This window comes from Scatophagus argus, chromosome 6, assembly GCF_020382885.2.
Source record: "Scatophagus argus isolate fScaArg1 chromosome 6, fScaArg1.pri, whole genome shotgun sequence".
Classification (NCBI taxonomy): Eukaryota; Metazoa; Chordata; class Actinopteri; family Scatophagidae; genus Scatophagus; species Scatophagus argus.
This window is the reverse complement of record NC_058498.1, coordinates 25,525,836-25,545,926: the sequence shown is the minus strand read 5'-3', so window position 1 is coordinate 25,545,926 and position 20,091 is coordinate 25,525,836. Positions and strand designations below refer to the sequence as shown.

At 39.8% G+C, this 20,091-nt stretch overlaps 1 protein-coding gene across 13 annotated transcripts in view; it reads right to left on the bottom strand.

The window, feature by feature from the left end:
* The window catches only part of ptprfa (protein tyrosine phosphatase receptor type Fa), a 284,242-nt gene that overhangs the window by 119,125 nt on the left and 145,026 nt on the right, over window positions 1–20,091 (bottom strand). For 7 of the 13 annotated variants that reach the window (XM_046392948.1, XM_046392941.1, XM_046392942.1 and 4 more), the window contains exon 5: window positions 7,629–7,817. In XM_046392948.1, coding sequence (XP_046248904.1) covers window positions 7,629–7,817 — 189 coding nt within the window. Of the gene's footprint in view, window positions 1–3,401; window positions 3,420–7,628; window positions 7,818–20,091 lie in introns of all 13 variants that reach the window. The other 6 variants (XM_046392938.1, XM_046392940.1, XM_046392947.1 and 3 more) reach the window with 1 other exon arrangement.

Genomic DNA, 20,091 nt, shown 5'->3' with positions numbered 1-20,091 from the left:
CCTCTCTCTGTCAGTACTCACTGCCGAGACTGTATTATATTATAAGTGAAAACAAAGGTGGATAAGTCACTCATTGAGCTTAATCAGAATCAGAATTACAGCACACGTCTGTCTTAATCTTTTCACTGCGGTTTTGAATCAAGATTTGTGTAATTATTACTTTAAAAAGTAAGAGTGGGCAGAAAACTAGGATGTTTAAATTTTGATATTACCCCACGGATCATGCATGCTGAGCTGCTGGCAATTATGGATCAATCACATCATGTATACCACTATTTCATAGGTTGACGTAATCCTCCCGGCGGATTGACCAGATCCACCTTAATCTGGTCAGAAAAGGACAGAAAAGTTTTCACAAAATGCTGTTCCCATGGAACTATTCGAATTTAGATGTTTCTCCAAGAAATAGAAAGCTGTGGTAACTCAAACATACACTGTTGAATGCGTCCCAAACCTCACAGGTCTGATAAGAGTTCCAACATATGCCAATATTCAGTCATAGTCATTGCAACACCTACTGGCAACATGAACAATTAAGCCATGAGTGACAATCATCATTTGATTTCCATTAAATTTCCATGGTTTGGTCTACACCCAATATACAAGGATAGAGTATTTAATTAGTGGGTGTTCTCTCACTCCACATAATAAAACACGGGAAGTGACATTAAAGTACTCTGTCCGATGTTCAAAACACATGAGAATTCAGAGCTGAGTCAACCCCTTGGTTGCCATTAACACACAGCTGCTGTCACACACAGTCACTGGGGCATGAAACACTGCTTGTAGCTTTGATTCCTTATAATTAAGAGGCAAACACTATTTCAAATACTTGATGACAGGGGCAAAAAATACTGTTACGGTAGGCTTGTTGAAGGTGACCAAATTAAATTTCTTGCTGTAGTGTTGTTCTAACACTGCTGATGATAATGCCATTAGAGCAATGAAGCTGGAGTTCAGAACCACATGGAGGAGCTGCTCTCCACCACCTGCTATCTTAAAATGACGTGGTTGTCCACGTTTCGTTTTTTGAATTGCGCGATACATTACTTCATTATAATTATCACACATTCTAGTTTATTATTTTTCTCTAAGTAGTCATTAACAACAGCCCGTGGTTGGTCATTTTGCATATCAGTTAGAAGACCTTTCAGAAAAAGAAAAGAAGTGTGGCTCTTGAACACAACTTACCAAAGAAAAAAAGATTAAAAAAGAAAAAAAAAAAGAAAAAGGAAAACTTGTCAGTTTTGGAACATAACATCTTATGTGGTTGAAATTTAAGAGAATTCAATGGATAAGCGGTATAGAAAACCAAAACCCTAATTGGTCAAAGCCTTTAGTGTAACTTCCTACCTAACCTTCAGCTCCATTGATCTTCTAATGTATGTTAAAGTTCTTTCAAACTTTCATTTTGGGGGAAGAAAAAGTAAAATGTTAGCTGTGACTTACCTGACACCATGATTTACATCCAGTGATTTGAAGAAACATTTATTAACAATTTCGTAGCACTTATTATTATATATTAACAATATTCAGTTGTCAGCAGAGGGGTTAGGTTTGAGATTGAAAACATAAATGTATTTTGTAGCAGATGAAATATTATATATTAGCTGTGAATGTGACACACATCATGCAGTTTTGTAGTGGACAGTGGGAAATGTGAAAAGTAAAAAGTTAAAAATGTACATATTTCAGAATAGAATCCTGAAATCCAACATGGGATGGGTTTCTAACACAGTGTTAAGAGACTTGATTAAGAAAAAAAAAAAAAAAAATCAGCGGTTGACATGATGTGTGTGTCGCAGCATCCCTGGTGGCTGTGGTGCAGACAGCCAGCTGAGAGATGGAGGAGGCGGAGCAACCTCTCTCTCTCTCTCTCTCTCTCTCTCTCTCTCTCTCTCTTTCACACACACACACGAGTTATCACATATGCTAACGGACTCACTTCTGTGTTCAGGCTCATTGGCACAAAATAGAAAGTGAAATCTAAGGGACCTGACACCAGGATGCACAGCTAAACAAAGAGAGGAAAGCGATGCTACATTATACACTGAACCTTTATTTATCCTAGCATCAACACGATAACACTTTTCATGTCTATGCACTGATGTGTCCAACAGCTTGTTGACATTGTTGGACTTCCATGTTCCTTGTGGTATTAACCTTCATAAGACGGCTGATGAACTGTAAGGCTGTGTCTGTATATGGAACTGAGTTTGGTTTATGCTGGGCTCAGACTACAGCAGCTTCAGGCTGACTTAATGTCAACTCACCCATCCTGACAACCAGAGCAGAAATCTGGTCTGTGTCTTTGGTCAGTTGATATTTACAATTTAAAATCCAGATGATTACATCAGTACTTTTCAAGTGGGACCTCACAAGCCAATGAGAGAAATCCTGGATGCAGCTAATGGTGCTGCCAAGGAAAATTAAACTCTTTAGCCCTTAAGAGATAAGATAATCCTTAAGGTTAATATCAGCTAGCATCTACTACAGATATTAAAACACACAATTAAAATCCTCCCTTCAATTCTCAGTAAAGATTAGGCAACCAATGTTGACCACGTCTCCGCAGTATTTTTTTCATCCAAACTTCTTTAGCCTTCTGATTTTGTTTTTTCTAGCTGTAAACTGCTAAAGGAAGTTTTTGTACCACATCAAACTCCATTGTGTTTATGTGTTTCCTTTGCACATAATCTAGCTATATCCTATGGTAATGTGCATTTAAAAAAAAAATAAAAAAAAAAATCTTGTCTTAATGTGTCTTAATTTTAGCGTAATGTGTGCATTTTTGAGATTAAAGAGAAGAAAATTTCCTCCTTATGTGTGTGATGCACCCCAATTTCCAAATCAATTAGGACTCCTGTAGTCTGATCGCAGCATTAGGTTGCTTTTTAACCTAACCTGTCTGGTGCAGTTGATCCTTTTGTTTCAGTTTATTAAAGTTTAGCATCACCCAACGAAACTTCAAGAGGTGAACCAGACACCACTTTTCTGAGATGGTACCAGACCAAATAAACAAGCTACACCAAACATGCTAGTTGTGTAAAGCCAGGAGATATAATAATAAGCTAATTTTTGATCCTTGGTTTCAGGACAGCACGCTTTTTCTTTTAAATCTAAATTTAATACACTAGTTGTTCATTGGTAAGCTGTTATCCATGCTTTTACTTGACAGCACTGTTACTAGCCAGTGTAAAGAACCTGCTGTCATCTCTTCCAAGACGCGACACACCTCTGAACACTTATGTGATGAAGGCAGAAAAAGAATCGCAGCTGGTGAAAAGGACAGAGAGCTGGGAATGGGGACACAGTGAGGTGAAAGGAGAAGGACAGAGGCCATGGAGTAGATGCGCCAGTGAGGAAGATGAGTAAATGTTTTCTGTACCCAGCATTCTTACCTCTGATTGGTGTACCACCTGGTGAGGTAATTTGAATGCAAATAAGATTAGAAATAATCATTAGTAAAAAGAGAAGATAGAGAAAAAGTGAAACAGAGAAAGACAAAGATGGCAGGAGAGCAGAGAGGAAAAATAGCAGAGATTAAAGTGACTGCTATTCTTACCCTGTTAAAACAACTTATTAATAAATACGTAATGTACTATTTAATGTTTCATAAGTCAACATTTTCAACCAACTCTCATTTTCATGAATCACAACTGTGCAAAATGCACTTTTGGGAAAATCATTTTCTTGACTGCACATCTTTTGTTACTTTTCCCATAAACACAAAATTGTTCCAATAGTGCATGCCTTCGTACGCCAGCTCCAACTGCCAGTTTGTCATTTGTGCATCTGGTTATTTCACTTCACATGGTGCTGACTCCTGTCTATGTGCTCCACAGGGCTGACATCCTGTTGTAATCATACATTTTCTTATTCCTCACAGCTGCTTTTTCTTCCCTGACACCTAACTATCAAGCACTTGACCTCTCATTCACCAACAACAGGGATATTTCACTTCAGACCCAAAGGCGTTTTCTGTCCTGCTGTAACAACACAGATAAGAATTCAAAACGCCTGCTTTCCCTCTGATGCAATTCAAAGAAACCTGCACTCGTGTCCTGGAATACACTGTGATGTTGTTTCCTCACTGGTGGAGAAATGTACTATTAAACTTCAAAATTAGCGTATTATAGATCATCATATGATCTGGGCCATTTAATTTTTAACCAACAATTTTGCCTTTACAGTTTTAAGGGTAAGACAATTTGAAGAAAATATCTAAATGTGAGCAATTGCAATTGTTTGCTATAAATTAAACACAAAACAGAGTTTAGAAAGTTACTGTACTGACCTTAATCACAAAGCAATCTTGATTCTGTAATCAGGTCCCAATTTAGACATTTGAAGATGCTTCAAGAATGACAACATGTCCTTCATCTACTAACTGTCTGTTCTTTATTTGACTTGGCTTATGCAAAACCTCGTGCAGATGGGTCTAAAATAGAGTTATGAAGTGAAATTGTGGTCCCATTCATTACAGTACGGCCATAGCAAATCGTAAAAGTAAGAACGATGTTTCAGATGTTTTGATAAATGTGCCAGCTTTAGTACATAAAATGCTTGTGGGAGGAGTACACTAAGTTAACTAAGAATTCCACCAAAGTGAGGTCAAAAAAATTTTGTGGACATTATTAACACTGATAACTGTAACATAAAGCAGATTACAATATTATCTGGAAGAGGTTTTTAACATTTAAAGTAAAAATTTGGACACTGGAATAAGAAACAGAGAAAAGAAATTTTCATCTTCATTCATTTCATCTTTTCAAAGATCATCTATTGAAAATGAAACATATTAAGCCGAAAACATCCAGTAGTTTATTTATTCATTGTATTTTTTTTTACCATCTCATACAATTAATTTGAATTAGCTACACTTGAATACATTTGCTCACCACAATTGTCATCATAGTTAAGGTAGCTTCAGGGTCAATAACCAAACCTTTCACCTCCTACAGCTTATTAAAACACTGTCAATTATAGTTTATATAAGTTACATAATTTAAGCAATACAATTATAATTGTAGCTCTGGTAATTTGAAAATCATTTTCAAATCGTAATTTAAAATGCTAAACATTCAGCCTTGGTACGGTTCATTCTAGAAACACAATAGTAGCATTTCCTTCTTTAATCTTCTCTTGCGTAAGTCATCATTAGTCACTGACACCATTTGGGCATATCCAGTCATATGCAGCAAACGGTACACAGAGGGATGGTAATTATGCAGATGCAGCGATCTGGATAATTAACCAAACCACTGTTGAGCCGACAGGAATACAAAGAAGTGTCAGAAAGGTGGTGAGAAGGGTGTCCCTGGAAGCTGTGTGGCCCCTAGGGTCTGATGAAGGGGCCATCAGCAGCTTTCATAGGGCTGGGCTGGGGCAATACTGAGACGTGCCATGACTTCCGTCCATACGCATATTCAACATGAAATCATTGCGTCATGACAAGTTTCTGGGTTTCATTGTGAAAAATAACAGGGCTTTATTATATTTTCACAATGGATTAAAAGGATTTTTCTGCAGTGGCGTCCGCCAAAAATGTATGTAGCAATGGACCGGTACAGGATTGGTTTGTTTTAATTGAGAACATCATAGCAACCTTGCACAGTCACTGTATTACACCGGTGCATGGTGGGAGATGGCAACAGTTGCATCAGCTTTTTTGTTCTTTCCACGCAGAACTAATAAAATAAAATAAATAAATAAAAAGTCCCATTGCATGAAAATCTGATCAGCTATTAAAGGAGACCTCCACTAATTTTATACATCACTCTCACAACAGGGACTACTGTTCAGTCTGTAAGAGCAGCATAATTCAGTTCTTAGGCGCCATGTCTGATCATAGGCATAGAGTAGTTTTAAATGTCGTGACAAACGTAGACACAGAGCCATTGCTGTGTTTTAGCCACTGAAACAGGATGTTAATGTTTCACTCCAGCATTGTCTCCCAGATCCCGTGGTCAGCGGTCACAGCGCTCGCTTGCTCTGGGTAACACTGCTCTTCAGTGGACAAGATTTCATTGTAATTACTGTCAGACAAAGTTGAGACTTGGAGAACCAGAGGAAGCTTTACAGAAGAGAGGCAACATTTTTTTTCTTTTCCAAAATAGAGCAAAGGTCTCAAATTGAAAAATTAGGCTATCAGTGTTTCTTGATGGATCTGTGCCATTTAATAAGACTAACTAATTCATGAGCAACTCTCATCACTCCGCTATATAATGAATTCTATTGAAACAAATAAATTGGATAATTGTGGAGAGCTGACTTTACACACTCCTATGTATTTCACTTGCCTTGTGAGGCACAGGATAACAGCCATCTGTGCTTGGCTGCTGTGGGACTGCATGTGCAGACAGAGCCCTATGAACCAAATTGAAACAAATTGCCATGCTGTTCGGTTAATAATAGATGGCATGTTTGTCCTTACCTAAGGCCCCCACTGTGACTTGGGAAAATCCTCAGAGTGGACTTCAAAGCCAATTATATCCTGGAGTCTGTCTCTCAGCCTTTCTTCTCTGCCTGTGTCGAGATGAGAGGAGCCATAGGAGGGGCCCCAGGCCCTCAGTGATGGGAAATGTGTTTCTTACTCTTGCTGCAAGGGCTAGCAAGAAAAGTTTGGCCTTGGACTTTGTGTGGGTGCTTGCAATTTTTTGGCAAGAAACAAACATTTTCTATTTTCTCACAGCAAGTGAGAGAAAGGGCAGCTGACAGGTTTGTACGGAGCTCGGTTATTCAGCCAGAAGCCATCCAGCTATGCTGTGAGCTGCTGGCTGGTTCTGTAGAGAAAGATGCCCTATCTGCCACTCTGGATGCTGGCCACCTCCTCACAGAGCTGCTCACATGGCTGCCTCTGCTTTAACATTCATCACTGTCTGTGGTGTGTTAAGCACTGTTGGCTCTCCAAAATTCCCACACAGGTGCTGCTTAGATAATTCCTGAAATCTATGACATCCTGCTCAAAGAATCGAAGATATTTTATAAGATATATTTCCATCATAAGCTTATTGTTTTATTTTCTCAGAATTTATGTGATCATCATTAGTATTTTGCTGTAGGAGCTGTAATTTATTTTTTCTACATTCATACACAACAATGGTCTCACTTGCCAACATCTGTGAACTGAGAGCATGTTGTAATGTACACGATAAAAACATGATTATTCAGCTGAGGGTTTCATATGTACTGTGGTCTTCACTTTGGAAATGTTCTCTGCTATTTTCTATTTTGCTTTTTCAAAACCTCTCTCTCTCTCTCTCTCTCTGTCTCGCACCTATCTTCATGCAATATAAAACATTTTTTAATGTTTTGACAAGCACTGCATTTATTTTTCTTCTACTGAATACCAAACTTTTCAAGGTGTTAAATCTTGTTAAGTGGCGAGACCTTTGTCAAAATTGGGATTAGCAGAGGTTAACAAATGACCAGGCCGTTAGACACTGTGAATTTCAATATAAATCACCATCTTCTTGACAGAACTGGCAGTCTTCACAAACTCTAACCATACAGTAATTGTCATGATCAACGCCTGAGAGTATAGCTAACTGCACTTCGTGTCAAGGTTTATGCAAAATGTCCCACTATCTACCAAAGAGACCTGTGTGTGAGCGTGAGTTCTTTACCTGAACGCAGTTGTTTTATGCGCCCATTGGTGCTGCTGATGTCTACAGGGAGGAAGTCTTTGAACCAGTAGATCTCAGGATCAGGGTTGCCACTGGCTGCACACAACATCGTGGCAGTGCGGGTTCTCTCCACAACCTTCAGCTGGGGACCCATGTCTATGGTGGGGAAACCATGAGGGATCTGGTCCTCTGTGACAAAGACACAGACAAACATCGGAACTCTGACAGCTGGACATGGTAAAGACAATGATATCTAAGACTTAAGTCAACCACTGGATACGTTCTTCAGCCTCAGGTGATGTTTTCCTGTTTATCCTACAAGCTTGAGGGAAATTCAAACACAGTAAATATCCAGCTCAAATGTACATATTGTTGGGCCTCTGCATGACTAATCCTTCCGTGGAATTTCTTGTCATGGATCTCTGCGAGTAAGAGCGATGCAATTTCACCCTGGTTCAATGCATTCTGAAAGAGAAAGGCCCCTACTGTGCTGCCATAATCTGAAACACTTAGTGTGGTCAAATGCCAGTCCTTCAGAATTATGGATGAAATATAATAAAATCATAGTCTGAAAATCCCATTCCACACTGCTGTCCCAGCTGATGAGGACAGACAGCCTGAGCTTAACATACTGCTTCAACCGTTTCAGACAGCACATATTATGTATTTGTAAGTGTAACATCCAATAGATGATTGCACAGATTAGTGCTGGGAGTTGCTATGGAAACATTAGTTTGGATAGAATAACTACGGAGAACTTTTTTTTTTTTTTGGTCACAGAATCAGTTCAATCAGTTCAATTAATTAGAGATGCCAACTTTCCTGTATTATACAGAATCACCATAAAAAAACAAAACAAAACAAAAGAAAAAAACCCCAGCACTGTCTCTTAGTCAATCTGCATAAAAGACAAGTTGTCCATTGCTCTGCGTTATCGTTGCCCTGGTTACAGAATCAGAAGTGCACAAGAGCAAAAGCAAAGGACACAGATTGACTTCCGCTGAGTAAGCTCTTGTCGGCTAATGTGTGTACTGTACCATTGTTATTAAATCAGGCTGTGTTCAGACTCCTGCTTTGTTCTCGGTCAAGATTTGGTTCTTTTGGATTTGTGGATGAGTTAAGCTTTTCTGTTTTCTAACCCTGTGCGCTTACTTTGCCTTTTGACTTTGATTTTGGATTGTTACTTGATTTCTTTAGCTAAGACTTTTAGATTAATTTAACTTTAATTTAACTTAATTTAACAGCTTGTGTTCGTCTTCTCTGGATATAAGCAGGAGACCTGGCCTTCCATATGCTTGTATGTGAAATCACATTCTTATTGAAAGGGGCTGAATTGAAGGTTAAAATGAGATTTAATAAGATAATATGTTGAAAAACTGCTTGTCGAGAATATTTTCACATCTTACTCTGTAAATTTTGGGTTTATTTTAAGGACTGCAGATGTGATTGTGGAAAAATATGGTTTTTGAGAGTTTTATTTTGTTGATGTTTTTTAAATGAAATGTGTTTGATGCCTTCTCTCTGACAGAGAGAAATTGGAATTCAGAAGGCATACTGTTGTATTCTTGTTTTAATGAGGAAAGTGGGGATAACAATGTTTCCGATCTTAAGTTTGTTTTGTTAACGTTGAGAGACTTTGAAACTTAGTCCACTTTCATACTTACACTGAGTTGAAACTAACTGCCTCTAGAGGTACAAATTGTTATTAGGGTCAGGGCTAACTGGTTAGTAGATGTCTCCGGAACACAGAATATACAGTAAATGTTTTGACATAATGTCAGCTCTGTTATTTCTTTACTTTCTGTTGATATGCTTTTCAACATCAAAGGGGACACTGTGGAGGTGGTGGAGGAGTACAAATACCTGGGGGTGTACTTAGACCACAAACTGGACTGGTGCAAGAACGTGGACATGGTCTACAGAAAGGGCCAGAGCCGCCTCTACTTTCTGAGGCGGCTGAGGTCCTTCAACATCTGCAGGACGATGCTGAGGATGTTCTATGAGTCGGTGGTGTCCAGTGCCATCACATATGCCGTTGCCTGCTGGGGCAGCTGCCTGAGGGTGAGGGACACTAACAGACTCAACAGAATCATCAAGAAGGCCAGCCATGTTGTGGGAGAGGAACTGGACTCTCTGACAGTGGTGTCTGAGAGGAGGATGTTGTCCAAAATAAGGACTGTACTGGACTTTCCCTCTCACCCTCTCCACAATGTGCTGATCGGCTACAGGAGCTCGTTCAGCAACAGACTCTTACTGCCACGATGCACCACAGAGCGACACAGGAAATCATTCCTGCCTGTCGCCATCAAACTGTTAAACTCAGCACTGTGACGGACACACTCACTGTATATATACAATGTACATATTGGCTTTTTACACATGCACATACCTGTATTTTACATTTTCTTAAAAATTTGAATACAGTTTTTTGTAAATACCTGTACTTTGAGATTTTAGTTTTAGTGTTTATCCTATCTTTATTAAGTTTATCCTATTTTTTATACTCTGCACTTTTCTCCTTTCTTGGTCGGGAATACTGCATGTGCAATGTCTGTAAAAACAAGAATTTCCCTCCAGGGATTAATAAAGGAATTCTGATTCTGATTCTGATAATGTTAGTTTATTTTTTGAATGTTTTTAACTTACTTCTGTCCATATTACACTTTACACCTTGAGATCGAACTTAACATGCACTACTCAAGTGAGCTTTTAACACTGCGTAGAGTTTAATGCTTCCCTTTCAATTGCAGGTATTTAGTTTGTGGATACAGTGTACGACTTAAAATGTGATACTTTTTCCTGAAGCAATAATGCCATTTCTGCAATAAAACCTATTGAGAATGTTCATGTATGTTGAAATAAATACAGGTCCATATATATTGGGACAAGTAAAAGTTTTTTGTCATCTGGCCTCTGTACACCACCACGCTGAATTTGAAATGAAACAGTCAAAATGTGAGCAAAGTGAAGACTTTCAGCTTGAAAAAGTAGTCGTGTGTCCCTAGGGGGCGCACCACACAGTTAAAGAACCACTGCAATAGAGCATGCTGTTCACTTACTGAAGATGAGACTGAAGGCAGAAAGAATGACAAACAAGCAACAGCTGAGAGCAGCTGCAGTAAACGACTGGCAAAGCATCTCAACGGAGGAAAGTTGACCAAAAATGGTGAAATGGCCGTAATTCCTAAATGGTTAATGCCAAATTCTGTCAAATCCCTAGAATTAAAGCTGAAGGTCTTCACATGTGTTGGTGTACAGAGGCCAAATGCCAAAAAACATATATTTGTCCCGACATATAACTGTTTACCAAACTCAAAAGAAAATAAAATAAAGTTTTTTTCTAGTTTTATAGTGGCAACACACTTGACCATAACCAGGACACATCCATTAATGAGCTCTAAACAAAGGCCAACAGCATCCATATATTTTCAGTATATATTCTGTTGAGCGTTTTAGACCTGTCACAATCCCAAAACTCACATCCTTCTCAGAGTCATAACTCAACATCTTAACATCACCTGAAGTGGTCTGTGGAACAGTTTTCAAGTGGCATCAGTATTCTCAAAACCTGCTCCCCATAACAACATTTTTTGTCTCATTATCATCAGATTGATACTTTAGCATCAACAGTATTCCACCGAATCAGGACCACCAGAGGACTGACATTTTTGGCTTTTACTGAAACATCTTGACAACTGTGGATTGATTGCCATGAAATTAGGGAAAAATAGCGTGCAACCAGTCGTAATGTTACAGTTCATTGATGGTCAAGATCAAAATTGAGTTCGATGAGGAAAAACCCCAACGCCCACTTGAGTTATAGTAATCAGACACTGTGTTCATAAATAGCACCCTGCTTCACGTTTTTAAGTCTGGTCTTCAAAGGAGGGTAATTTCACACAAGCAGCCTGTGTCAACATGTCTCCTCTTGTTATTTGAATAATCTTTCCTGAAATGCATATGCAGTACGTGAGGAAGTGAGCATGTGCAAACACTTACACAAATGACGCAAACTGCAAGTTCATCCTGCTGCATCTGTTTGATAAATACAGCACAAGTGTTCGGGACAGAATGTCTCACTGTTGTGCATTTTGTGACTGTGAACCCAACAAAATTCAAACCTGCATTCTCGTTTATGCACTGCGATTTCAAAATTCGGCGTTACTGTCAGCGCTGAGGATATGTGCTCACTAGAAGCACTGCAGAGCAGCAGGCTGCTGACAGATGTGACGAAATGACATCTAAGAATGGGGATTGTAGAGACTCAGACATTTCTGACTCATTCCTGCAAAATAAAGTACAGTTATTACAAATGATAGTAACGACAATAACCCTAGTAACAGCTGTCTTATTGAGACAGACCCAGGAGAGGGTTAAATTATCTAACATGATGCTGGACTTTCAGACCTTGAAAGCTGTACAATGGATATTTCAATATTCCTTTTCTTTATTCCTTGTAGTGGTGGAATATAAGCCTCTTCTTAAAAGGACAATGACACAGATTTTTCAAACATTTTAGCATGCACTATGACAAGCTCCACATGCCACATTGGGACAGCATCTAATAAGGAACTTTGAGTAGGCTGTGAAGAGGGAACAAAATTGACAGATTAAAAAATGAAACAGCAAGGAACAAAGGAGAGGTGACAACCAGGCTGAGGGGATAAGATTCAGTGCTGAAAAATAGCCTGTTCTCTCCACATAACAAGGAATCATTTGTTGCCATTTCTAATGGGGGCACCTGTGTAGACTTTGGGAACCTGAGGTCACTGGTCGGACTGGGGGGTACTCAAATGTCCCTCTGGTGTGACACTAAGGTAAAGGTATTGATCCTATTCACCGCGTTGCTGTGTGGCAAGCGATACAGAAGTATCTGCTATTGTACCATCAGGATACAGAGCAGCTCCTTCTGGGAAACTGTGAGACTTCTGAACTCATCCCCAATTCCAGCATAAATAAATGACATGGGAGTGTACACTGACACTGCACATATTGTACATTAAGTGTGTGTATGCATTATGTATGTGTAGAAATATATTCATGTAACTGTAGGCTATCCATCCATCCATCCATTTTCTATACCGCTTATGCATTAGGGTCTTGGGGGGGCTGGAGCCTATCCCACCTGCGAGAGGCGGGGTACACCCTGGACTGGTCGCCAGTCAGTCACAGGGCTGACACACAAAGACAGACAACCACATACTCACACCTAGGGGCAATGTAGAGTAGCCAATTAACCTAATGTGCATGTTTTTGGTATTGTGGGAGGAAGCCGGAGTACCCGGAGAAAACTCACGCAGGCACAGGGAGAACATGCAAACTCCACATAGAAGGGCCCAGACCGGGATTCGAACCCTCTTGCTATGAGGCTACAGTGCAGTCAATCTTGTGACTTGCAGCTCTTCTTATAAATAGTACTAATGACTGCTGCTGTGCCTCTCCTGTAATCTGATCAGTTTTTTCTGATTTAATGGCAGCTGGCTTTTGATTGTGTCTCTTCAAATGTGACAATATTTTGATGAGACTGGACTTCACAAAGGGAAACAGCATACAGTGAGTATCCCTGGCGAGCTCTTCACACCTTCCATCCACCCAAAACTGACCTCAGTTAATTTACAACACAAAAAAGTCAGTCATAAAAAGCTAGAAGCTTTTTTAGTTAAAAATAAATAAGAGGTTTCTCTTTTAGTGTGTCTGGGTGTGGTGCAGTACCAACAGTGCTGGAATCTCGACTAACAGCAGACTATAGCTTCATGTACCTGGCAAAGTGAAAGGTGACAGAAAAAATGATATGATAGAAAAAGTGGGGCTTGGAGGCAGACTGTTCTGAGCCGACTGAGTGCAGGACGAAAGGACACAGACTCTATCTTTACATCACTGATACTTGGTGCTCGAACGTGGGATGGACAGCGTTTTCCCTGACACTACAAGAGGAGACTTGGAAACGTACTCACTGCGACTGAAAGAACTGAGATTGGCCATTAAACTTTGTAAGCATTACTGAACAACAGCAGTCATCATCTGCAGCCGATTGGCTATCAGTGTGTTTACATGCAGTATAATGGTTTACCGGCAAGTCCATTCCTATCAGTCATTCTGCTCTGCCTCGTCATTTTATTGGGTCTCTGGGATACCTGATAACTGGCTGCCGTTAAAATTCAGGATACAATTCAAAATTCCTCTCCTCACTTACAAAGTCCCTAATGGTCAGCCACCATCTTATCTCAAAGAGCTCATAGTACCCTATTATCCAACTAGATTTCCACACTCCCAGGATGCAGGGTTATTTGTGGTTCCTAGAGTCCTCAACAGTAGACTGGGAACCAGAGCCTTTAGTTATCAAGCTCCTCTACTATGGAACCATCTTCCGGTTTCGGTCTGGGAGGCGGACACCCTTTCTACATTTAAGAGTAGACTAAAAACTTACCTCTTTGATAAAGCTTATAGTTAGGGCTGGCCTCGGCCGGCCCCTGGTTATGCTGCTATAGGCTTAGACTGCAGGGGGCCCTCCCATGATGCACTGAGCTCTTTCTTCCTCCCCCTCTCTGTCTGCACACACATATGTCCCTATTATTAATACCTATTAACTATAGTTCCAGTTCTGTTACTATTGCTATTACTGAGCATCTGTTTGTGTGTCCCTTCTCTACAACTCTCTCTTTCTCCTGCTCTCTCTCTCTCTCTCTTTCTCTGGTCATCACTTCGCACAAATTCAAAAGCTTCACAAACACCACTTCAGACAACATTCAGCTCAGCTCAGACTCTTCACGGAGCGCTTGAGTAATTTAATCTAACTTCACTCAGTTGAAGAAGTGGATTTTCACACTCGAAAAGGAAGTACATGGCCCAAAATAGCGTCTCATATCAAATCACTGGAGAGTTTACTGAGAAGAAAGACAATATTATTGTTGTATTATATTAGTTGAACTGCATTTTCAATTTACACTTAGAATTAAGCCAAAACACATGGATTCAGAGGTGAGTCCCAGGGCTGTTTTGCTGCAATGTTTACACTGCAATGCTACTAATGTACTATTACTGAAAGTCAAATCATATTGGGCTTAAATATTAATATCCCTAACAAAAAGCATATGAATTTACTTTCTTAAAAATAAAGTTAGCAACATTGTAGTAGCTGTTGTTTGAACATCTAATAAAGATATCCTGTTTGCTTTGAAAATAGTTCCAAAAATTTAAATGAAACAGAATCCAGCTCAAACATGTCTTGACCTGAAAACAAAAAAGCAGGTCTTTCCTGCATCCCAAGGAGGTTTTAGGCAACATTAAAGGAAAATCACACTTGGCAAATGATGAGAATGGAGAATAAAGACAGCAGTTCAATTCCTCACCTGATGATGAATTTACGAAAAAATGCCAAACAAGTGGAACATAAACTTAAATAAAACATCACTGATTTTAACAGTAAACTCTTTTGTCATCTGTAGCTGCTATATTTTACAGCTGGTGCTAGTTAGCCAGACATTCTTTATTTAAGCTTCATTGATTGTTATAATGCATATATTACACTGTTATTAGATGCTAATATGCTTTAAGAGGTTGCTTCCACTGGGCAACATGTTAAGATGCATACAGGGTTTGAAAAGTTTAAACTTAGAAAGAGTGCATTACTAGAAAGTGTTAATAATTAACCTACGACATTCGGTATGTGTTTCTTATCAGTAGGTACCCATCTGTCTTTCCTCTCCTGTAGTGTGCTGTGATTGGGCAAAACAAAGTCAAAGTTTCATAATACAGAGACGTGGACCGAGCATCTAAGCTGTCACTCCAGCTGTACTTGGGAGTATCTTGATAACTGCAGTGGGTGCTTTGGGAGTGTTTACTCCACAATAGAGGCTCGTAAGTGAGTTTTCAGGAGCCAGCCAAGGTATTGATCATCAGCTCAATAAACCCCACACAGGTGGAAGATGGTCATTCTGATCTCACTAATGTTCCCTTAAAGTTGAGTTAATGTTTAATAGACTCTTATGGGCAATGAAAAGTGCAGCCCAAATGCATCCCTACTCAGTGTGATGGTGTAAAGCAGGCTGTAGACCAACAGACTTGTGCACATTTAGCTCTTTGTTCCGCCATGACAGAATGCTTTGGCTTTGGCCACAACACACAGAGGGAAACCTGTGGAAAACCAGGCCTGAGGTTGACAGGAGGGGTGTGGGGGAGGGCATGGTGGGGTCGAACCTGTACATAGGCACAACTTGAAACCAACAAATATAAAAATCCACAGGTGAGGGTTTGCTAATGAGGAGATTCTGTGTGTTTAGATGAACACTTGCAGCAATACTGAGAAACTTGGCAGAAACTTGTCAAAAACTAAATTAATCTAAAACTAAACAAATTGTTTCATTTACTGAGTGGCTGACATTTAATGTTGGGTCATCACCCTAACAGAGTGTGGAAGTAACCATACCTCCCTAGTTTGCCAAGTTCCCATTTTTATCCTAATGCAATCACATCTGCATAAAATCTATCTTTGAACTTACTTATTACTTTTTAGTAAGGGTTAGGGTTAGGTAACCCTCTTAACTCTTTACCTGGTAGCCACATGTTAAACGTACAGTAAAACACAGAACACAGTACACAGCATGACAATCACCAGTACATAAAAGACTACACATGCTTCTGCTGCACGTGATCTCTGGCCAAAACAACCACAGTGACACAGCTTAATTGTAAGCCGACTGTAGACATACAGTAGCTTGACCAGATGTGTTAATAAAAGCACACTAGTTGATATTTAACATGTACAGGTTTGGTTCTTTAAATGCCCAATAATAGGTAGGTGCTGATAGACTGGAGCAGGAAACATTTTATATGTGTGGTTCTGGAAGACAGTGACAGAAAATATGGGGAGAGGACAAGGGGAATGACATGAAACATCAAATATCAGATGTCTGGATGACCAGGACTGATGTAGGCCTGTCTTTGGCCTGTCTGCACCAGGTCTTTCTGTAGCCTGACAGGGCGGATAAAGGTCATTCACATGTAAGAACTTCCTAGACCGTGTGCCGTTGTGCTCATGATACAGATTTTTAGCAGGAAACCTTTACTGTCTTGTTTGTGTTATGGTATGCACATTGCCTATACACTTATTACATAGGTTTTTCATAGGTTGATATCAACTTAAATGCAAGAATATAAAAATACACTATATACACCAACAGCTTTGCTGCTATAACAGCTTCCAGTGAAGATTTTGGAGTGTTTCTGTAGGAATATTTTTTGCCCATTCATGCAGTAGAGCATTTGTGAGGTCAGACACTGATGTTGAATGACTAGACCTGGCTCGCAATCTCCGTTCCAGTTCATCCCAAAGGCGTTTGATGGGTTTTGAGGTCAGACCTCTCTGTGGGTCGGTCAGCTTCTTCCACACCAAACTCATCCAACCATGTCTTATGGACTTTGCTTTGTGCACTGCTGGAATAAAAAAGGATCTTCCCCAAACTCTTGCCACAAAGTAGGAAGCATAGCATTGTCCAAAATGTCTTGCTATGCTGAAGCATTAAGATTTCCCTTCACTGGAATTAAGAGGCCTGACCCAAAAAGAAGAGAAGGTCAGAAGGCAAAAATTGAAAATGAATGTTTTGATCAGCTAAAGGCGAAGAGCCATGTTAACATCGGTGAGGCTTTCAGTGAGGAAGATGGAAGGCATGGACAGAGATAGACATATTATTGGCCTAAGCAGATTATCAGTTCAGTATTCAGAGCAGTTCACTGAATTGTGTTTAATTACAGTGTTTAATACTCTTTTACATTAAGGGTCTTGTGGAGCTGATGCACGCACATGTATGTATGCATATTTCTGTGTTTGAACATCTCGTCTGCAGTGTTTAGGTCAGAGTGTCAGAGAAAACCTTTCCTCATACAACATTGCATTATAAACAGATGATTAATGATTAACCTGTCAGCGGTTTTAATGTAGTAAATCAGCAATGACATCATATATCTGTACATCAGTTGTATTGCCCTCCCAACAGAACTATGCAGCCAGTCCCTTTATGTTCACACTTGGACTTGACTGGAGAAGTTTGTGGATGACACTATTATCACTGCCTGAATTTCAAAACCCCAAATCAATCTCATGGAATGGAGTACCCATGTAGTACCCATGTACAGAGCATCAGTATTAGTGGTGAGGTGAGGTGTCTGTCCAAAGGCCTAAAGGACAACACCCACACAGGCCCAGGAACAGCCTGTTTAGCTTCTTTCCTCCTCCTGAACACAGTCCTCTGTTCACTCTCAGACACGATTCGCAATGTACAGAATATATTTCAACAGTCAGAGCACTTTCCATGTTATTTACTACAGCTCTGCTTTCTTGACCCCAAAGCTTCTTGAAAACAATTATCAGCTTTAAGAGCAGATAGCCAGTGTCAGCATTGACTGTCATTAGAGTCTAACCAACCACTGGCATTCAAGCGGGGCCAGAGCATTAGTCTCAGCCCAGTGGTGCTTTCAACACTGTCAACATTCACCAGTGTGGAGTGGGCAGACAGACAGAGTGACCTGAGAGTCTTAGAACAAAAGACAGCACACCTCTCTGAGTCAATTTCTCACACACAGCCCTTCCCTATCCCTATCCATCAGTTTAATCAGGCAGCTAGCCAGCGGCCTCTCTAGAGAGTATATGCTCATAATAAGATCTTCCTGGCAAATTAAAAAGCCAGTGAGCGTCTTCATGTGAGTGCAGAGGACAGCAGGACATGGCAGAGAGCGGGAAATTTTGGCAGGATACTTTGCCCAGAGCAGCACCAATTAAAAGCAACAAGCAACTCCCACATGTGCTTTGTACCTTTTCAGTGGGTAGACATTTAGCCCAGCAGGGAGAGGAAAAGACTCACAAGTAATCCTTCAAGTAATGCCAACTTATTTTACTGGTGCACTTAAAAAAATCTTAATAATCAAAGAGAGACAGCAGACACATTATTTTCAAAATATCCATCCATTCATCAATGTGTTACTTATTCCTGGTTTCCTTTGCAGGGTCACATATATAAAAGTATAAAACACATATAAAATAAAATGTTATGATGCGAAATACTTAAAAACAGTATGAAAGTGTTTGGCACATTTAAAGATGATCTGGCAAGAAGATTTTGACACTTTTCGTATATAAGCGGCGATTGCAGCCTGTCTGTGGCACGGTCATAAGTCTAGCATCTCATATATATATAATTACATTACACAAAACGTTCACCAAGCAGCAGAAAAGAGAGACACTGTGCCATTTACGCACAAGGCACAGCAGCTTATTTAAACAATTCAAGTCTCCTGACACAGCGACAGGATCGGTCAAGATTTAACGTGTGTTCTACACATCTACTGTGACCTGTGATCACATGATCACGATACAGACAACACTTGTGATGTTTGTGCTGTGAAATGATTAAATTAATTAGGTGAAGTGGTGTCCATGGTAACAAGGCAGAGTAAGTTTATTTGTGTCACTTATTTGACTTTCACAGCCTGCTTTCTCTTTGTGGTTAAAAATACAAGTTTCAGCTTCCATAGTAGTAATCCACAGACAGAAGGGAGCAGTTTTTATGAGCCTCACTTCCCTGATTCTAAGTCATCATTGTGGATGCTATCATTCATAAATGGCTTTGTAAATAAATTTTCATCACCTTGTTTGTGATGATAGTTTAGTTTTGTCTGTTAGACATCATTTAAAAGGCAATATTGTATACAGGGATTGTAGAGGTGGAGTGAAATGTCCATTGTGGTGCAGGTCTCGACTGAAAACTAGAGAAAATAAGGGAGGACCTGAGGAAAATCTCCTACTCAGTAATTCTACATTAATTTGTATTGCAATTTCCAAAGCAAGCTTCTCCTTAGTGCAATCTTTGCTCTCAATAGCAAAATAAGATAACATCATGTACAGTGCTGCAACAATCAGCAAGTTAAATTCTCTGCTGAGCTATCAATCCATTTTTACTTCAGAATTTAGAACAGGTCATAAAAGGGTCATTGTGTTTTCTGATGCCACTACAGGTAAGTTCCTGAAACACTGACCTCACAGCATTATGAGAACGGTACAGAAAGTCTCTACATGTTAGAAATGACATGAGTGAATACAGACAGGAGTGCGTTTGAAATCTTCCTCTGACTCAGAACTTAGTCTAAGTGGATAAATAAAGTACTGTAATTCTCAATGTCACAAGCTGCTAAGGCAGAAATCCAGGAAGAAGAAAGGGCCAATAAGTAAACAAACCGATATTTTTACACAAGACTGAAATCTGATGGCTTTAATTGCTTCTTTATCAGCCCGTAACACCCAGGCACTGTATGTCTGCCATGGGTGGGTATGTGTCTCTGTTATTATATCTCCTTGTGCCTCTGTGTACTTAGGCTATATTCGCCAGTATGAGCTTGTGAGCCTAGAAGCTGAGAGTTGGGCCTGTTGTGTGGCGATAAACAGTGAAGAAAGATGGCAGATAGTTGAGTCTGA